The sequence below is a fragment of the Haemorhous mexicanus genome, chromosome 1 (assembly GCF_027477595.1).
Source record: "Haemorhous mexicanus isolate bHaeMex1 chromosome 1, bHaeMex1.pri, whole genome shotgun sequence".
Lineage (NCBI taxonomy): Eukaryota > Metazoa > Chordata > Aves > Passeriformes > Fringillidae > Haemorhous > Haemorhous mexicanus.
This window is the reverse complement of record NC_082341.1, coordinates 7,805,945-7,826,905: the sequence shown is the minus strand read 5'-3', so window position 1 is coordinate 7,826,905 and position 20,961 is coordinate 7,805,945. Positions and strand designations below refer to the sequence as shown.

At 40.9% G+C, this 20,961-nt stretch overlaps 1 protein-coding gene across 4 annotated transcripts in view; it reads right to left on the bottom strand.

Moving 5' to 3' along the window:
- DPP6 (dipeptidyl peptidase like 6) overlaps positions 1-20,961 on the bottom strand; it is a 492,894-nt gene that overhangs the window by 69,750 nt on the left and 402,183 nt on the right. For all 4 annotated transcript variants that reach the window (XM_059839525.1, XM_059839508.1, XM_059839534.1 and 1 more), the window contains exon 8: positions 12,924-13,044. In XM_059839525.1, the coding sequence (XP_059695508.1) occupies positions 12,924-13,044 (121 nt within the window). The remainder of the gene's footprint in view (positions 1-12,923; positions 13,045-20,961) is intronic.

Genomic DNA, 20,961 nt, shown 5'->3' with positions numbered 1-20,961 from the left:
TCTTTTTCTTGCACTTTAGCCACAAGTGTGTGGATGCTGAGGGGGGGATCTGCTCTTAAATACAGAGGCAGCCACTGTATTTAGCATCAATTCAAGCCCTTTATGAACCCAAGGGATGCTGTGCACAGACCAGGGAAAGGCTCAGGCTGCAGGGAAGACAAGAAGCAGGGCTAGCAGCAGGACAGAGCTGTCTGGAGGGATCAGCAGCAATCCCTGCCTTGGCAGGACCCAGCTCCCCTTGGCTGAGGGTCAGCTCAGGGGTCAGCACTAATCTGATCAAAAAGGGGATTGGGAAAAGCTCATCCGACTCAGACTGTGAAATCATGCTCTTGAATCCTAATAATTTCTGCAGCAACCAGTTGTCATGCCATGAGGAATTACTAGCTGGAGTTGAGGGGTGGGGGGAGAGCAAGGTGACGCATTTTTGTGAATCCCAAATCCTGCTGTAGGCAGAGCTTCCATAAAAAAAAATTACATTTCCATATAGTCTGCTTTAAAAAGTACTTTGTGAAACACTAAGGCTCATGTTTATAAATATTATAGAGCTGGGAAGTATCCCAGGGTTATCAGAAGAATTTGAAAAAAATCAAAATTCACGCAGAAACTTTGGAGATGATTTTGAGAAGACGTGCAACAGAATGATGGATTTTTGTACTCAAAAAAGCTTAGAAATGACATCACTTTAAAAAGAGAACTTTCTTTTTCTATCCTTTTCTGCACTCTGATCACTTTTCCACTGAATATTTTATGTAACAGCATTTTGTATTAAAATTCAAGTCAAAACCCCCACAAACACACCACCAAAAACCCAACCACACAGGCTAATCAAAAGCAAAAGAGGATTTAATCTCACATTGCTTCTTTCCAATCAGGATGCCATTTGCATGCTATATTTTTTCCAGCAAATCATGCAGATTTCTGGCTGTTTGCAGCTCTCCTCTCGAATCCTGATGGAGAGAGGAGCTGCTCCAGCTCTCCACAGTTTTACCACATGGTGGCAATGTAACCTCCACCTTCCTGCTCAGGAGGTGAGTTGTCTCTGATTTCCTCCTTCATTACTCCTCATTCACTCTAATTATCATATTTGTAGGTGGCAATTACAGTCTTCTGAGTTTCTGCTTTCCATTTCCTCAATAAATTTAATAGAGGCTTGTTGGGTTTATTTTTCAAATAAACTCTGCAACATTTCTAAGGACATTAACCCTCTAACAGAAGAGTTTTTCTTCCAGTTAATGCAATATTGCATGTTTTTCTGATCTCTAATGAAGTTTTGAGGACCACTCTGGAACTGTTCCCTTCTGCCCACAAGCATTTATGTTCCCTTCAGTATTAACCCTTTGCTTTCAAGATAGGAGTTCTCTTTAGAAATGTTGTTTTTGTTGCCTCATTGGAATTGAGAATAGAAAAGTCTCAAATTATTTAAAAGCAGCTTAAAAAGAATGCATGAAACACAAAAAAAAGATAAATAAGAACATGTACAGAAGAATAAGAACAACAGAAACCAGTAAAATATTCAGCCTGGAAAGGAATTACAGGTGCAGAATTAAAGGTGACCCATGAGAAAACATGCTTTTAAAATGACACCAGGGAGCAAACTTGTAGTCTTCATTTTAAATGACTGTGATACTGAGAAAATGAAAAACAAGATCTATTTGTTACTAATCTTAAAATCAATATGCATCAAAAGTCTACATCTAAACAATAATGTAAATATTTCTTTCTGCATTTTTGAGAAGTGTGGATATTTCTCATATATAAATATAATATAGAACTATACCAGGTCTCAGAAGAAAGGTTTTATTCTCTGCTTCACAGACCAGGCATCACAGATTTAGGGCTTAATCAATGATAGCCACAACACAACACTATATGTCAGTGAAAACACTCAAAAAATCTTGAAGCAAAACTCAGAGAGCTTTAAGGAATATGTACATTTGTTAGAGGCATCAGCTTCTGCTTAACTGTACAATTCAGGTCTGGATCTAATACATGAATCAGGGCATTGTACATACTGAATGAGATTGTAATTGGGAATTTTACATCTAAATGTCTGGCAAATTTGTCTGAACCATGGGAATTATTTCTCAGCTAAGAGTTTGAAATTCTAATAATGTGCCCAACAGAGTATTTGCAGTGGTCATCCTCTGCTGTATAATCAGTACCAGGTGAGATGGAGAGTAAATAATTCCTTGGTGTAGCTTATATCCATATGGCCACTACAGCTGCAAAACCATCTAGGACACCTCACTACATCACAGGAAATTTCATGAATAAAAACACAGAGCACTTAATAATTTGCTTTGGCACTATATGATACTTCCACTTATTAAAATATGAAAAAAAACTTTAATAGTGAAAAGACATGTCTTAAAAATCCACAATTAAAGAAGAAGAGGTATATTAAATAAATGTCAATAAAACACAGTATTCAGCTCTCAGCAGCATTTTGTGTTCCTGTGCTGTTTAATGTGACTCAAAGCAATAGAATAAATTTTTCCAGTGCAGAATGACCTGCAAGGACTTTCATGGTCTTAAAACTTCTTAGGGTTGGAGAATACAGAATAGCAGCTTTTTAGACATTAAATATAAAATAAAATAATAAAAAATAAAATAAACAATGTATTCTAATCATGGTTTTCTGGTATATAAAGTGGCTGAGAGAGAGTTCATTCAGCACTAGAATGACACAGGCAAACACAGGAATGACCACAATCCCTTTAGAAGAAAAGAACTGGGAAGAATGGCAGCAAATTCAGCTCTACGAGGCTCATCTGTGCTGTGGAGATGGTTCTCAAAGTAAGAAACTTTGTTTTCAGTGGAAAGAGAGGGAAGCAGGCAAAGAGGCTGGGAAACAGAAGTGGTTTGGGATGGTCTTGCTGGAGGCTGTGGAGTTGAGCAGACATCTCAGGTTTATTTTTGGTCTTTTCCCCCCTGCAGGGTCTGGCTCTGCTTTGGTGGGCCATGAAACCTGGCTCAATATGTATCCCCAACCCCAGACTCTGAGAAATCCTGGTGGATTTGGGCAAGGGCTGCAGGGAGCCAGAGAAAGGTGCAGGTCTGAGCAGTGCCTGCTGCTGTTTGCCACGGATTTGAAGGAAAACACCTCCTACATGTCACTGCTTTGCTTGGTCTCTGCAGTCCTCATCCTAGGAGAGGACTGAAGGTTTCTGCCATCCCTCTGGATTTGGTCCCTGTGGCAGTCCCAGAGTGGCTGCTGTGCACCTGTGTGTGGTGTTTGCAGGCACCTGGAGTCCTCAGCCTGGCACACAGCAGCCAGTGCATCCCTGACCACTTATATTTTACTGCTTAACCCATCCAAAAGCTTGAGGATCACCTTCAAAACCTGCCATTTGCCCCTCCTTTTCTAATTGCTGTTCACTCAGAGGCACAGTTTCCCCTTAGACCTGTACTTGAAGACTGGAAAGCAGCTGGTGCAGAAGCTGCACCATATGGTTGTTACTTATAGCAATGTAAACTAATTGAGTGTTGAGGGTGAAACAGTCCCTGGATGCTTTATCTTCCAGGAACTGCTGGAGTGTCAATTGATAGCCTTAAAGATCTGCCCTAGCTCTTCAGCTCTCCTGAGACAGAGCAGAACCCAGCCAGAGTCAGCTCCATGTCCTGGTTGGTGTCAACGCTGCTGTCACCACTGGGCTTCTTTGGCACAGTCTGAAGAATTCCCTGCACTGTAACACCCACCTCCCCCTTGTCTTCAGGGGCTGAGGTCCTGTGGAGAGCTGGTGCTGGGAACACTGCTGGAAAAAACAGTCTTGTATTCCCAGCACCAGGATCTGAGCATGTTGGTCATTGTGCCTCCCCCAGGGCCAAGCAGAAGCAGCACAGACAATATGGAAGGGGGTTTTTCACATGCAAAGATTTGGCCTCTTGCTTATTTCACATACAAAAATTTAAACTCTGCTGGAGGAAAACATGGACCTGAGCTTTGGGGGGCCTCCCAGGTGCCCAGCCAGCCCTTAGCAGTGATGCACCCCTTGCATTTCACATCATTGCTCCTCTGCTCTTCCAGTCACAGACCCACTCTGACCTCTGATTGCTTCCAGATGGCATTAAGATTTGGAGTTGTGTATTTTAAACTGTATTTCAATTTGGTTTTTGTCTTTTTTACTTCCCTTCAAATTAGGGAAGCTGATGTACACACATTATAATATGATTTGTGTCAAAATTTCGGATGTTCTTCTGATTTCCCTGCTATTATACAACAACAGACAGGCCAGCTCTCTAGTGAGAATCACAAATCACAGCAGAATTTTCATCCTTTTCATTTAGCTTTCTCTCATTCTAATTTGGACAGAATACTTTCATTTGTGTTTTTTTTATTTCTTAAGGCAGATGCTCTTTGTTCAGGCCAGGGAGCAGTGAGACAAATAGGAAAGATATTTTAACAGCCTGTGGCTTTTGCACTGGCCCCTTAATTTCCACAAACGAGGCTGTACCAAGAAAAAAATCTACAGGAAATTACTTTCTAAGTCAAATTGATGGAATTACACACTAACTAAAATTTCTATGACTATCTTTCAATTTCTTTGTTCTTTCTGTAATCACTTCTTGATTGCAGCACTTACAAAACATTAAGATTTCTTTTTTTCCTTCTAACATGTTTTTCAAATAAAAGTTCATGGACACCCTCAGAAGAAGAAAATGACCAATTTTCCTCAGGGAAATAATGAGGCACATATAAATTTATCATGAAAAAGAGCTCAATCCCCTACAGCCATCATGTCCAAGCAGTTTATGTGTATTTACCCTGTTGTATATAAAACCAGGCATTCTTTGTAATCACTGAGCCAAAATGTCTAACTGCAAAGATATGAGAAAAAGACATCAAAACTATACACAAGATCATAAAATTGTAGTTCCAGAAGAAGCCCAAAGAAGTCTTAATCCCCTCCTTGCACTGAAATAGGATTGATGTTTATCTCAACAATCCATGACAAAAATCTCTTTAATTCACTCTTAAAAATCCCCCAGGACAGAGATCCCTGAAATATCCCTGGGAAACATGCCCTAACAGCTATATTCCCACCCTATAATACTGTACATCATTTTTGTACAATTTAATTAAATTCTTTTAATGTCTTACAACATGCTACAGCCTGGAAGAGTCCTACATGTGTCACAGCCCACCAGCTCAATTCTACCAACATAGAAATGATGCATTTTTATTTTACATGCAGTGAACCTGACCACCTAAATACATTTTTTGTGTTTTATACTAATTAACCACAGAAATTATTCTATGGGGGAAAACCATGGCTTTTAAATTTGACTGGATTAGGAAATAGCCTCTTACATGCCACTCTTTATTTTCTGGGAATAATAGTGTTTTAAGATATTTCCTTTGAAACCCTGAAAGTGGACATAAAGCATAAATATTACAGCAGGACCCTCTCATTCACCATCCTGGTGCAGATCCAAGGCACCACAATTATCTCCAGGGAGTTATTTCAGTCTTTCACTTAGCGTGGCATAGGTCAAAATCTGTTCTGCTATATCCAAAGTGCTGGTATACTAATTAGTTATTAAAAATACCAGCATAATCAGAAAATGAGGACACAGCTCTCCAATAGGCAATTTAACCCAAGGCCACTGTGATAAAATTGGTGCAGAGAAACAGAACTTGTGTGCAAACAGGAAACCACAACAGCTCTGTTATACAACTCACAATACACCATTTCTTGGGAAATATTTTACTCCAGTGATACAACACCTATTTTGTGATACCTACCAGGGCTTCAGGGCAAGCAAAAACAACTTCACTCACTGAACACCTCTTAAGGCACTGGCAGCTGCTGGCTGCACTGCGACATTAGGATGAACAGCTGGCTCCCTCCCACTGCCCCAAGGAGATCACTGGCCACAGTAAATAATGTTCTCCTTTCCTTCCAAAAGCCATCCTGAAGCCTGAATGATGCTGATCCAGAAATTAGAGGATGACAGGTGTTGGTTTTGGCTGGCATCCTCCTTCCAAACAACCTTCTGCAGAGAGGGAAGGTTAAGGACTGGGCTAGAGCTGGCAGGGTTTCTCGTGGTGCGGTGCTGCATTTTGAAGCCAGTCCAGGTAACAGCACATTTTAAAGCACTTTTTAAAGTCCAGGTAACAGCACTTTAAAGTTTTCAGGAGCTTGCTGGTTTCCAGGCAAGCATTCACAATGTGCACTGTAAATGGTTCAATTTTTACCTGACCTTTGCCAGCTGAGAAGGGCCAGAAGCCTACTCTGGGTATGCAATCTGTAATGGGAGCTTCCTTGGGACAGGGGAACTTCCACCAAAGCCAGGAGGTGATGGAACTTCTACAGAACCTTTTGTGACATCATCTGGTGAAATTTAAGACTCTCTTTTCCTCTGCTTTATCATGCATACAGCAAAACAATCTTGCCTCTAGTTCATTTTCCTTGCAATGGAATTTTATATGGTAGAAATATCCACTTCAAACAAATGGCTGAGGTCAAGAGCTGCTCTTCATCCTTTGAATGCAACTAAACTGGGCAGGTTTTATGCATATTTGGTATAAATCAGCGTGCACATAATGGTGCACAAAAATCTAGTCACCTTTAATAGGCAGCTAAATAATGACTGAGACTTGGATGGCTCCAAATGCTGCACAGCAGCTGCATGAACTGAATGGGCAACACTGAGTGATGTCCAAAAGCAAAACAGAGGAAAACTTCCTATTTTAGTATGGGGACAATGCCACCACTCTGCTTTTGCTACCTCGCCTGAGTAAGAACAAAAATGAGGGAAAAAATTCCATGCAGCTTCCCCCAAAACCCCTCAAAAATACCAGCATGTTCTTGAGAGCAAACTAATGGATTGTTGACTTGCATTTCTGGCACTATCTGGTGTCATTTCCCAGTTCCATATGTTTTCCAAATTCCCTTCACCCCACAGCAGCTGTATAGAACTGCAAATATACCCATGTCCATGGAATATTTTCTTTGTAGCTGAAAATATGAAAGTCCCTAAAGAAAAATCTAGATTCTCTGTCCCAATGATTCTTCACATATCTTGTCAAAATAGAAAAATTTGTATTTCATTAACCAACCATTAAGGCTGGTTTCTTTCACTGTCTGCATCAATGACTTTAGTATGGCAGGAGATTTATTTATCTTAAAAAATGCAGTGATGAGTCAGTCTAATTCTTCATCTCATTCTCTCCAACCAGGTTTTGGAGCTTCTAATTACTGGGAAAGGTTAGCCCTGCCTGTGAAATATGAGGGTATGTCATCTCCTTCTCTGGTGGCACTAAACAAGAACTTTAGGACATACTTGCTTTCAGGGTAATTATGAATGTTCCTTTTCACATTCAGGCATAATTTGATCATCAAAGTTCCTGCTTCCTAGCAGAAGTTCAGCATTCTCATGTTATACAATGAAAAATTGAGCACAAAGATGAATTAGGTAAGGCACTGCTTCAGCAGACTTACTGACTGCGTTCCCAGTACTAAGACCACTTCCAGAGTCTCAGAATTAATATTTCTAAATGTAAGAAATATGTCTACTTCACTTGCTTGGAATGCTATAGGCATAAAAGATGCTGCTCAAAATAACTGATATTTGATTTGGCAGCTCCTGCCAGGCGCTGCACTTCCGAGACCAGTCATACATGTTCTAAATTTACCCTCTGATATTTTTTGTGAGCTGCTGATTAAATTATGGAAAAGATTTTTCTTTATTACTGTGTTCTCTTTCCTCTCTTTATAAAGTGTACAAAAGAACAGAAGCACTATTAGCATGAATCAGCCAGCGGCTTTGGATGTGTAGTTCCCATAAGCTGAGAGAGAGTTTCAGGGAAATGTATGTGAGGGGAAACTGGGAGCCTTTCCTAGATCTTGCAGCAAAAAATTCTGCAGTTTCATTGCCTTAATGACGATGACATCCTGGCCTCTCCCACCAGGTGTCACTGCGAAGTCACACAAGAGGATCTGTTGGTGATCACGCAGACAAAATGAAGATTAATAAGGCATAGGAGTCATCTCTGAAAAAAAGGCTTTTTCCCCCTCCTCCTCCTGGTTCCTAGCCAAAAAAGGAAACACAGCAACACCGCTGTGTGTTAAGCTCAACAAAGCAGAGTATCAGCTTTAGAGGATGACTGTGTAAAGCTCACACTACTCAAGAGATTTAAATGTGTGCTGTGAGAGCTGGGGCTGGGGCTTGGCTGCCAGGAGTGGCTCCCTCTTGATGTCTGAGGATGAGGAGATGTCCAGATCAGTCATCCCACCATGGTGTCAGGACAAAGTCTGACACTGAATGGGGATTCTCAATTTGAGATGGTCTTGAGATTTAGAGACTTCCAAATTTAGAGACTACCTCTGATCCTCTGATTCTGACAGTGACACGAGATAAGGGAGTAATTCACAAGAAATTCTTATTTTTTCAACTCCTTACTTTTTGACTCACATGCTATTCCTTCCAAAGCCCCAATAGCCACAGGTATTTCCCACAAAACAAGCTGCAAAACTGTTCCTTTGTTTTCCTAGTTTCTACTCTAATATCTGAGGACGTGTGCAGCAAACTCCTCATGTCACACTTCATGCATGCCATAGGACCATCTATAGGTGACAATCCTTCCTTCCCCTCCCAGCAGTGACAGAAGCACACACCACTATGCCACATCCTTGATTTCCAAGCATGCACTCAGAGCATAACACCAGAAGTTATCCAGCTCTATCTGTGAACACAGACTGGCTCAAGGAGACCACCCCAGGACTTTCTAGCAGCTCAGCCCAGAGGAGGTCCCTCTCCTGATAAAGGGACCCTGGTTAACCCTGCTGGGCTGCTCCTGGTCTAGCAGCAACATGCCAGTATAAAGGGAAGTCCTTCTGCCCCATTCCCCAGGATTCAGCGTCACACAATCCCAAAATCAACAAATTTCCAAACTGCAGTACAGGGACATCTCAACCTTCTTTTGTCACTTAATGGAATCATGGAGGTGACCTCCATCAGAGTGCCTTGCTGCCAACCCCTCCTCACAACAGCTCAACAGCCTTTCCAAGTGCTTGGTAGCAAATTAAGATACTTTAATTACAACATGACAGAATTAACTTCTGTAGAAGAGTGCTCTAAAAAAAGCATATAAATGAAATTAATTTTACCTGCAATTTACTTTTTAAATGCATGTTATTTTTAAGATATTACTCCTTATATACAGAACATATAAATACTCCTATCTTATTGCTTTGGAAGTCCTTTTTGCTACGCCAGCACTTGCTTTAAAATTATCTGTAGGACTTATCATTGCTAAAACATATTCTCAAACCAACAATGGTCATACAGCAAACTGAAATAAAAAACACTCTTTGCTGCTGCTTTGCATTTAAATGTGTAGCTGATTTCAGTGGCAGAACCTTAAACTCTGTTTTATAGGATATCACTCGATTTTAGTACAAGCATTTATCAGGCACAGCTCCGAAAATGTTAAGTCAGACTATGAAAACATTGTCAGTGCTTATTTTAGTAATAAACCCCATGCTTAATCTATGCTTTCATGTTACAGTAATCTATGTATCAATCTATAACCTTCCAGCTAAATGCACTAAGTAGATTAAGCTCTGATTGATTTGAAATGTTTTTCACTATATTATCAAAAGTCTACAGATCAGCATAAATACCTCGAAGAAATTTTTTCTCCTTTGGCAGATTTACAAAAGCAGAGCTTAACTTGAATTGCAATGAACTTCTGCATTTTTCCAGGGCAAAAAGCTTGTCAAATTTACTCTAGATCTGCAGTGCTTGTGGACTCAGGAAAATCCTGTGATTAATAGTGTGGCGCGTTTATTCTGTGGTGACAAGAGCGATGACATTGTGAAGAAAAGTGTCCCCCCCGGGTCTGCCGTGCATGTGAAGTGCCAGGAGCCACCCCAAAGGGTGGCACTGCTGGGTTGCCATCTGCAGAGCTCACTGTGCAAACAGCTCTCACAAAGGGGAGGGGGGATTGCTCTCGGGGTGCTCTTGCTATGTAGATAAAAGTTGTTAAAAGTTGTTAAAAGTCATCTTCCCCAAATAGAAAACCCCGAGGATTTTTTTCCATTCTGCATTTAGGGAAAGTGAGAAGCAGGTTGTGAGCTGTCACAGAAACCCAGTGGGTGCTGCAAGGAGGCTCTGCTGTCGCTGCCAGGGGTCACAGAACTTCAGCAACAAAAAGAGCATGGAAGGGAAGAGGAGTGTGCTGAACTCTCCGTGATCCTGATTCTCGCAGCTCCTCTGCAGAGTGCCTGCTGGAGCTGGCTGCACAGATGGAGGGAGAGTTCTGCATATGCTCAGCACTCATCCTGGTAGCTCACTGAGATGGCAGCAGTGCAAACAAACACAGGCCTGAGCATCCCACCCAGCTCGGCTGGGAGGTGGGGAAGGCACGGCTACAAACCACAGCAGGAATGGGTGAAAAGCAAAAGTAGTCTTCAGGTGGCACAGTTCAGTCTTGGCCAAATTTTCAAGCATTTCCAGTCAGGTAAATTTGTATTTAAAATGTGGTCCAAGTTTATCCCACTGAAGAGGTGGCATCCAAGAAAAGGACAGGCTTTGGAAAAACAAAGGTGATGAAGTGTTGGCAGAGCATCCCAGGTTAAAGCTTGCTGGAAACCATAACTGGATTCTCTTGCACCCCACTGGGGAGGTGTCTCTCATTTCTCAGTTGTCCTCATCCATTTATCCCCATGGAATATCCAGCTTCTTCTGGATCCTGCTCCATCCATCCATGCACGTAGGCAGCTGGTGTCTGAGCACTGCAGACCCAAAGACACCATGGCCCCACATCTTGTTCAAGCTCAAGCTCTCAGTCCTGACACCAGTCCCAGGTTTACCTCCATGAGGATTGCACAGGTGATGACAAGAGAAGGAGCTCAGCTCACACAGCTCAGCTCTGGATTTGATTTTGGATTCCCATTTGTTGGGAATGTTTAAATCAGGTTTTCCTGTGGGACCTTCTACACGTTGCTTGTGAAAAAAACCAATTATTTAGTTCAATATAAACTGTATCAGGACACAAAGTGACATTTCCAAATCCTAATTTCTTTCAAACATAACCCCAGTGAACAACAGGTCCAATGGTCCTAATCTGCCTCATGCCTCACAGGTTGCAGAACCTGGCTTGGCATAAGCAGACTGTACTCGATCACACATTCATTTCTTACCCTAGCACATTAACATAAAGTTAACAAGCAAATTCATTATAGAGGGCAAACCTGAAAGTCAATGTCAGCCAAGAAATTGCCTGAGCAATCCTGTAATTGAATAAAAATAGGTGTCAGCAAAACAAGTGTCATCCTGGGCTTGCTGATGTGCTCTGGGTTCATGGGCTTGACAAACTCCTCTCAGTGTGGTGCTGTGTGTGAGACTCTGCAAGGAGACCTGATGTACTAAATGATGTTTATCAGACAAATATGGGTAGTAGTAGTAGGCACATTTGACCTCCAGAGTCAAACAGCCTGCCCACAACTTCACCAGCAAATTAATAAATAAAGTGAGGGAAAATTAGCATTTTGTAACTTCTTAGCCACTTCTCTGGTTACAAAGTGCTTTCACAGCACAAGGAGGACACGTATTTGCAAATATGCTGTATTGCAGTGGAAACACATATTTAAATTAAAAAATTAACAAACCTCTATCAGATTTTTCCACTGATGTGCTTGATGAGTTTGTACACTGATTTATGGGATCAGCACCTTTAGGAGGGGCAAACAAACTCATTCATTTTAATTCCCTCATTTCTGGGTCTAAGGGCCCTGGTCTAGCTGTGCTGCAGACCAATTTAAGTAGTGAAACCTGTTTCATCACCAATTAACTGTTAATGGCATTTTGTAACCTATTCTGTTCCATTAAGCCTCAAGAGAACTGGGAGCAGCCAACAGGACACAGTTCATAGACGTATCTGGAATTTCTCTCTGTAGAAGTAAGAAAACCTTGGGGCTATGCTGGGACCTGTAGGAGAAAAGTGACTTTAGAGGGAAGCTGTGTCACAGGAAAGAGACACTGCCAGGTCCAAAGGCCAGGATCCCTGTGAGAAGGAACTGCTGGCAGCAGCATTACTCAGCAGCAGAGTGAGTGATGCATGATATGTACTTGTTATACATATAGATATATATAGATATAGATAAAGATATATAGCTATAGACATATAGATACAGATAGATATAGATGATATAGATAGATATAGATATACATATAAATATAGATATACATATATGTATACATGTGTGTGTGTGTTTTAAATTTTTTATTCTGATATATTACTTCAAAAGCCTACAACAATGCTCAAAAGAACTGGGGGTGGTGAGGATCCTCTCCCAAGCTAACAAGCAGCTGAGATCACTTTCCAAGCAGCTGCTCACAGACACCAAAATGGCCATTTGCCAGCTGAAAGGATCAAAGAGAACAGTGCTCCAGAGATGACCCTCCACCCTGTCAGGCCCATTTTCACAGGAAAGAAGCCAATTACTGGGGTCTGCTTTTAGAATTTTTTTAGATGGCAAGATGTGGGCAGCTTCCAAGGCCCACCTAGTTCTGTGGAAAACAGCTAATCAAGTAAAATTGTTTCCTCCTTTTCTCCTTTAAGACAGAGCACCTTTCCCTCCCCATTTCTGTCCTTTTCTGTGATTTGAAAACTGGCACGTCCATGAGTGATTGCAGGTGCCATTAAATAATGAAGCAGTTCTGTTCATTAAAGCCCAGTGATTTATTACCTTTGGACTAAGGGAAAGAAAACAGCCTGAAAACAGAGTTCTTACACCATTTCACATTATTTCCACTCCAGCACATCAGGCAACTCTTAGAATAGCAGGTTTTCAGCTCTGTGGTCCGCCAGTGCCCAGAAATGCAATGCTGGATGTCTAATTCCAGCAAGGGCTGTGATTCTAGAGTGTGATTTAAACTCAGAACTAACAGCTGGCCTAAATGTTGTGTCCTACCTTCATACAGCCAGTCGCTGAGCCCATTGAAAATAACACCTTCCTTTCCTGTGGAGACCACTCGGATGGCTTGTTTCCCCACATGGGCACAGTAATAGATGTTATTCTCAAAGATAAATATCTGATTTGAAGGGGAAAAAAAAAAGAAAAAGAAACAGCATTAAGCGGTGGCTCCAGCATAAAATGTTGCATTTTGCTTTTACAATAATTGGCAGTACAAAATCACATATCACAGTTTTATGGCATCTTTTGTCAAAAAAAAAGGATTTCCACAGCTTGCTTCCATTGCCATCAGCTTAGAGAAAGATGCTAATTTACAACAAACTGAAGCCTTGGAGCTTTGATATAAGCTTTATTTCTCTCACTCCTGTCTTCATTTCAGAAACTGAACAGTTCAGTTAGAGGGCATGAGATGAAGAGTTCCATTGCTTAGGTTTGGAGAGTTGTTAGAGCTATTCCTGTGAAATGCTCCTGTGAATCAGACTCTTTATTCATGTGTTTAAATGCTTATCAGGAAGAAAAGCTTTAGCCAGCCAATAATAAAAATATTGTTCCATGGCATAGTGGTTAAATTGTTCTGTGTTCCTCTGTCATCAATGGCACAATTCCTGTCCCTTCACCCCAAAGTGAAACATACCTTGCTCTGAGTCACAGAATCACAGAATCACTGGGTTGTAGAACACTCTTAAAGTCTTTAGGGTCCCTCCCAACACAAATCATTCTATGATTCTAAGGGCACTGAGTCCAAGCATTAACCCAACACTGCCAAGCCCATCACTAGAGCACTTCCCCCAGTGCCACATCTACACATCTTTTAAACACCCCCAGAGATGGTGACTGCAGCACTGCCATGGGCAGCCTGTTGCCATGCTTGACAACCCTTTCTGTGAAGGAATTGCTCTGGAAATCCAACCTAAACCTCCCTGACACAGCTTGAGGGCATTTCCTCTTGTCTTACTATTTGCTCCTTGGGAAAAGAGACTGTTCCCCCTCTCTACACCCTCCTTTCAGGTAATTGTGGGGAGTGATGAGGTCACCTGATGCCTCAGGTTTTAGCTTTTCAGATTCTGTACTGCTTTAGTTTGTAGTTCTGAGCTTCATATTAAGCTCCCTTCACAGAGCAGGTAGACAAAACAACTGGGACTCTAGCTGGGGAGCAAAGACAAGTGATACAAATTTCAGGCCCAAGAGCATAAACAATGGCAGAATGAAGAGAGAAAACAAGAAGGGTGGGATTTCATAAGCTAAAGCTGTAACTGGGCAATTAACTCCAATATGGACAAGAACTTAGAAAAGTGAGAGACCCCGTGACCATTTTGTGACCATTTGGGTTCATCTTGGGTGCAGCCCTGGCTGGGCTCTTGTGCTGCCCAAGGTGGATCCATTGAGGCCTTTTAATAAATCCCTTCTTTATTCCTTAACTCCATCTGCTCTAGTCTTTGTTCTAGGTCAGCCTTCACAAGGCATCACCCCTCTGAGCCTCTTTTGCTCCAGCTAAACAATCCCAGCTCCCTCAGCCACTCCTCACAAGTTTGGAGCTCCAGACCCTTCCCCAGCTCCATTGCCCTTCTCTGGACATGATCCAGCACCTCAAAGTCTTTCCTGTTGTGAGGGAACTGCACACAGGGTTTGGGGTGCAGCCTCACCAGTGCCCAGGACAGGGGGACAATCGCTGCCCTGGTCCTGCTGGCCACACCATTTCTGATACAGGCCAGGATGCCTTTGGCTTTCTTGGCCACCTGGGCACACCTGGCTCATGTTCAGCTGCTGTCAACCAGCACCCCCAGGTCCTTTCCCCACAGGGCCACTTTCCAGCCACTCTGTCCCAGCCTGTAGCACTGCCTGGTGTTGTTGTGACCCAAGTGCAGGACTTGGCCCTGTTGGACCTCTCACCATTGGAATTTTTGTAGATATTTTTTTTGTAGGCTCTTTTTGTATCACATCTGCTGACCTCCAGTGACCTGGGCCCTCCCCAGTTAGCATGGGCTGCTGGTAAATGATGGAGCAGTGGCTCAGAGAGCACTTCTGCCAGCCCCCACAGCTCCCTGGGATGGATCCCATGCAGTCCCATAGACTGTGTGTGTCTGAGAGGTGTGGCAGTCACTGAACCTTTCACCTCATGGGACCTTTATTCTGCTCCTCATCCCTGGCTTTAACACATTTTTAAATTCTATTAAAACTGAAAAGATGTACTGAACTGGGTATCAGTAAGCTATTTAGTCTGAAATGCAAACTGTTAATATAATTTAGTAGACATTTATAGATGGGTTTTTCTACACTTGAAGATATTGGAATAAATGTTATGTATTTTTACCATGATACTAGAAAGCAATTTCTCACTTTATGAAAAGACAGAATTGGGAAAAATATTTGCTTTCATCTTCTGTTTCACATCCTATTATGGTATGTGCTTCACCCAAAGATGAGCTGGAAAGATTGCAGAAGAAAGTATAGATCTTAATTTACTTTTGGCAGGAGTTATAGCAGGTTTGCCTAAAGGTAAAAATTATTACTGAAACTGTAGCTTGCTCTTCTTCCTTTTAAACTAGGAAGAGCTGCATTCAATGAATAGATTTGGAAAGTAAAAAATACATTGTGAAAGATATTACATTCTCTTTCCTACCTTGAATTTTAGTAAACAGAGCAGCCAGATAAGGTATTCCAAGTGAAGAATTTTATGTATTAGCTAATCTGCATATGGGGAGGTTGTTGAAGTTTAAACGTGCATAGAAATTGTGAAGACTAAGCAGAATAAGATACTCAGGGTTCAAATAAATCCAAATCTCTGTGTCTGAGTACTAAATGTGCTAAGGGGTGCTTGGGTAAGAGCTCTTCTATGACAGGCACACAATCAAGTGGATTTATTCCAATGATGCAACCCTTCCCTTGCCCACATTCTTCCAGCAAAATAAGGTTTGCAATATTTTGTACTGTAGTCAATGTTTTATGAGTTTACAAGAAAAATAAAGAAGGTGGATGGACAACCTGTTCCCACCCTTCCCTTTTTAAGGCATTGCAATGTTTCCATCTTCACTGTTTGATCTTTCAAAGCTTCACTGCACTCCTCAGGCTGTGTGAGGTATCTGGTGCTGCAGTGAAAAAATAATATAGTGCTCTGACTTCAAATTGCCTCCCATATAATTCAGAGCCAAACTGCAGCACCTCATGGAGATTTGAAAATTATCCTCCTAACTACGGTGCCTTATACCCTAAAAACGTCAACCATAATCAAGATAAAAGATAACTGAAGCAGCACGAGGAAGATTTCTGTGTAATGTATCTTATAAATTAAGGAAAAGATTTTGGACTTCTGTTATTCATCAAGAAAGAAATGTCTTTGGATTACCTCACATACCATGCTAGAAACAGATTTGAAGTTATTGTGAAAGACCTGTGTAACAATTTTTACTGTTTTGGTTTCATGGCATCAAAGTAGTGCTTTCTATCAAATGATCAATCCTGTCAGCTAATTAGGGGGTAAGAAATTTCAATAAAGAAAAATAGCAAAAATATATTCAGACATCCCTTTTACATGACTTTATGCCAGCTTTGCATAGCACTCCTAGACAAATTTAAAATGATGACAGAAGGGATGAAGTTCCGTTTTATGCCTCTCTGTAGAGGAGATAAAGAGCAGAGCCCAAATTTCTGGTGTCTTCTCTTTTGGTGTGCACATTTGAGCAGGACTTTAACCCAGGTATTCTTGCAGTACATGTGCCTTAAAATCCAACACTGAGCACAACTACTGGCATGGAAAACCAAGCTGTGCTAAGGCAGGAAGAGCCCTGTGCTGAATGCCATGTCCCTTCTCATCATGACACATTCAACACATTCAAGAGAAGATATTCTGGAAGAAGTAAGAAGAATGGAAACATCCATACCTAGATTGAAGAAACAGAAATTGCTAACACTAAAGAAAAAACAAGGAAGATGTTCTACGAGATGATGGACAGACAAAGAATAAAAGGAAAAATGTATTTTCACCATTTTATTTCTCAAAAACAACAGGCAAACCAATGAAACCTAGAATATTTTTCCTAATGAATTCAGAATTAACATATGGAACTTCTCGCCACTGGATCTAGCAGAAGACCTCTCTTTCTGCTGGATGTTTTAACAGATGCCCCAAAGATTAAACAATTAACAAAAATAACTGCAGCATCTGAGGGGATTAAGATAAAGTTTGGGGTTTTTCAAATGCATTCACTTAATCCCAGGATAATAAAAATCAATGGATTTTGCTCTTGCCTTTGTGTGGCTCAGTATGTGACTTTCAGCTGTAACCCCTTTATCCTCAGGTACCAGCACACCACTAACTCCTGTGATCTGGGAAGAAATCTCTGCCTGTATGCAACTGGTGTTAGAATTAATAACCCCAAACCATTTGGCATCCTTGCACCACACAATTAAAACTGGAGAAAAAAATGTGAGGCTGATTGGACCACAAGCCTGAGACAGGAAGAAAAGTCAGAGTTTAAGTATCCAGTAAGTTAAATTTATACAGTAGGGTAAATATTTGATCTAACAACAAATTAAACTTAATTCACTTCAAACATGCAAGAGCCTTAATGACACTGATTGATCCAAGGATTTATTTAAAATGCTTTTGCAACTGCTGGAGGGCTTCTAAAATAATACTGTCTGCCAAACTGACCCAGAGTGGTATTCAGCAATTATGCTGCATTAATTAAAATATTGGTACTTTAAAATGGATTAATTTATGGATTATTTTTTAGGAATATAATGAAAGTCATCTCCTTAAGACAAAAAGTCACAGTGACCAACTATTTTGAGTAGGTGGACACTTCCTTTTACAGTTGGTCAACCTACCTTCCTTCCTTCCAGCCAAAGAGGTGTGTGAAACTCCTACTTCTCCATAGATCAAAAGAATATAAATTCATGTGCACTAATCTGCATCTTTACTGCTCCTATTTATTTACCAGCTGTAGAGTGGCATTCTAAGTTCATGTTCTCTTTACCCCACAATTTCTAACGTGTAACTTGTCAACTGCATGAGCTGCATCACTCAAATTTCTCATAAAGTTAATGCCTGGATGCTTATTACTTTATTAGCACATTGAGAAGTGCAAATGTTTCCTACACCTTAAAGGCACCTTTTCACACTGCAAGGTGAGCCCACCGGACTTATCTGTGAGAGAAGAGATAACATGGAAAGGTTGGCACTCTGACATGGAGAGTTTGATCAACAAGAACTGGTTTTCATGCACAGACAGGCACAAATCTTTCCTTGACACTGTGTGCTGGGTTTGGCTGGGGTAGAGTTAATTTTCTTCCCAGTGGCTGTGTTCTGAGTTTGTGCTGAGCACAGAGTTGATAATGCAGAGATATTTTTGTTATTGCTGAGCAGGGCTTACACAGAATTTTCTGCTTTTTGTGCTGCCACGCTGCCGAGGAGGCTGGGGCTGCCTGAGAAGATGGAAGGAGACCCAGCCAGGACAGGGGTCCCAAACTGACCCAAGGGTTGTCCCAGACCACCCAGCATCATGAATATATAAAGTGGGGGAAGGAGAAGGAAGAGGGGAGCTTCTGGAGTGGTGGTGTTTGTCATCCCAAGTCACTGATACCTGTGATGGTGCCCTGCTCTTCTGGAGGTGGCTGAACACCTGCCCAGCCATGGGAAGAAGGGAATTAATTCTTTGTTTTGCTTTGCTGTGTGCATAGCTTTCCCTTCCCCTGTTAAACTGCATTTATCTCCACCCACGAGTGCCCTGGGTTTTACTCTTCTGGTTCTCTCCCTGATCCCACTGGAGCAATCAGCTGTGTGGGGCTTGGCTGCTGGCTGGGGTTAAACCACAAAACCCTGCTTTAAATTCAAAATCAGTTCAATCTTCCTTTGAGGCATAAAAAGACCAGGCACAAAAAAGAAGACACAGCGAGTGGGGAATAGAACTGCAAATAAACACACTATTCTCCCCTCATCCAACATGATGTATTTCACTGTTTCTTGTTTTTAATGTCAAACCTTTATTTTTTTCTCTTTCTGCTCTTTTGTTGGAAAACCAGTTTACCTGAGAGCATATTCTGAATAAAAAAAAAAAAAAGAAACAGAATCATTTTAAAACTTTTTACACCTCTCAGAAACACTTGTATTTATTTTAAAGAATCAGTAAACAAAAATCTATGAAAAAATACAGACCTGCCACAGGTTAAAGCTGAGCCCACTAGGGGCACTGCTAGTGCATCTGTGAAAATGTATTTATAAAAGGGTGAAAATGCTGGGTCTGTATGTATGTGAGAGGAGGGACAAAATGTGAAAGAAACACACTCACCACAAACACCAAGGTCACCAGTGGATGGGGAGGGGTAGGAAGGGATGGCGTGTTTATTTTTGTTTTATTTCTCACTCTCACAATTCTGTTATAATTAATAGCAAATTAACAAATTGATTTCCCCAAATGGAGCCTGTTTTGCCCCAATGGCACCTGGCAAGTGATGCCCCTGTCCTTAGCTCCACCCATGAGATTTTCATAGAATTTTCTCCCCCAGGCCCACTGGGGAGGGGGAGTGATAGAGCAGCTTGGTGGGCAACCCACCACAATAATCCCACAAGTGGATTTAAAATCCCTTTAACCAAGGACTTTTTTAAAAACTTTTTAGCATAAGACACTTCCTTAGAAGAGTCTGACTCCTATCCATATTTTTTTGGGTTTCAATGATAGGAATGTTTTGTGCTGAACTGTATATTAACTGTCTACATATTTATATGGTGTTATTCATCACATTGATCAGAATGCCTCTGGAAAATATACAGATTTATCTTACCAATATGTTCAGGAAGTGGAAAAGTATTATGTCTTTATTTATATGCTAAGTAGCTGGCTGAGGTCTGTAACAGAGCCACAGCTTGTAAATGTGGTTTGGAAATGTCAGATCATTGACAACAAGTAGTTTTGATTGTGATCAGACCCCTCCTGGAAATGCACAAAGAGAAAGATATTCCCTTCTTTCCACTATTTCTAGTGCTCTCTAATTCCATCCAAATATTTTGGAGATATCCCTACATAGCTGGTTTTGTTTTTATGCTGCCATATGAAACCTGGAAGCTGAAGACAGTGAAAATGAAAAGCTGCAAAGGTAGAGAGTCCCTGCTGCTTGTTTGAGGTAAATCCTGTCTGTACCATCCAGAATTAGCCCAGGCCCGAACTCATCCATGTAGCAACTTGAAGCAGAAACAATAATTGTGTTTTCATTTTGTGATCCCAAGGAAGTGTGACAAGCATTGTACCAAAAAGGTCTGGGCATTTTGCAGTTACTGGTCTTACATCAACTTCAGCAGGAAAATGTGTGATCAATTCAAAATCAGTTCTAAAGCTTGTTGCTAATTGATTATGCATTATTTAATGAATACTCTGACAATTTCTTCTTTTGAGCCTCATAAAATGCAAACTTTGATGTTCAAATAGCTGTCATTAATGTATTCTGTCATTAGTGTTTTTCCTAATGCATATGATGTGATTACACCAGCTCTTATCAGTTCTTCAAAAAGGGTAATAAAACCATAAACTGCTCCTCACCAGTGAGCTTGCATAATAAGATCTAGTATTTTAATTAGGTTTTTCTTCTTGCCATTCAAATATAGTTTGATAGCAGGTGATAAAAAAGATACAAGACAAAAAACTTCAAAATATTTTCATTCATCGGCTCATGTTCGTAACTTAGGAAAGAGACAGAATACAATTGTGACAGAGGAGTGAGATAAAAAATTTTTAAATCAACTATTTTTTCTTCACAAAATGAAAATGTCATTATTAAGACCAGTGATCACACAATTAAACTCTTCCACACAATCAGAACATTGCAGAGAATCACGTCTTAATAAATAATTGAGAGAAAAGGCTACAGTTGCAGTTTTTCATGCCAGACCATTTGTCTGCTTTAATTCAAAGTAAGAAGCTGACTCCTTAAGACACCAGGGATTTAGAAGACATTGCAATTTCTGAAGGTATGCCACAAAGAGATAAAGCTTAGTTTAATTCAAATTTACCTTGCCCAGATATAGGCAAAGGTAATGTTTACA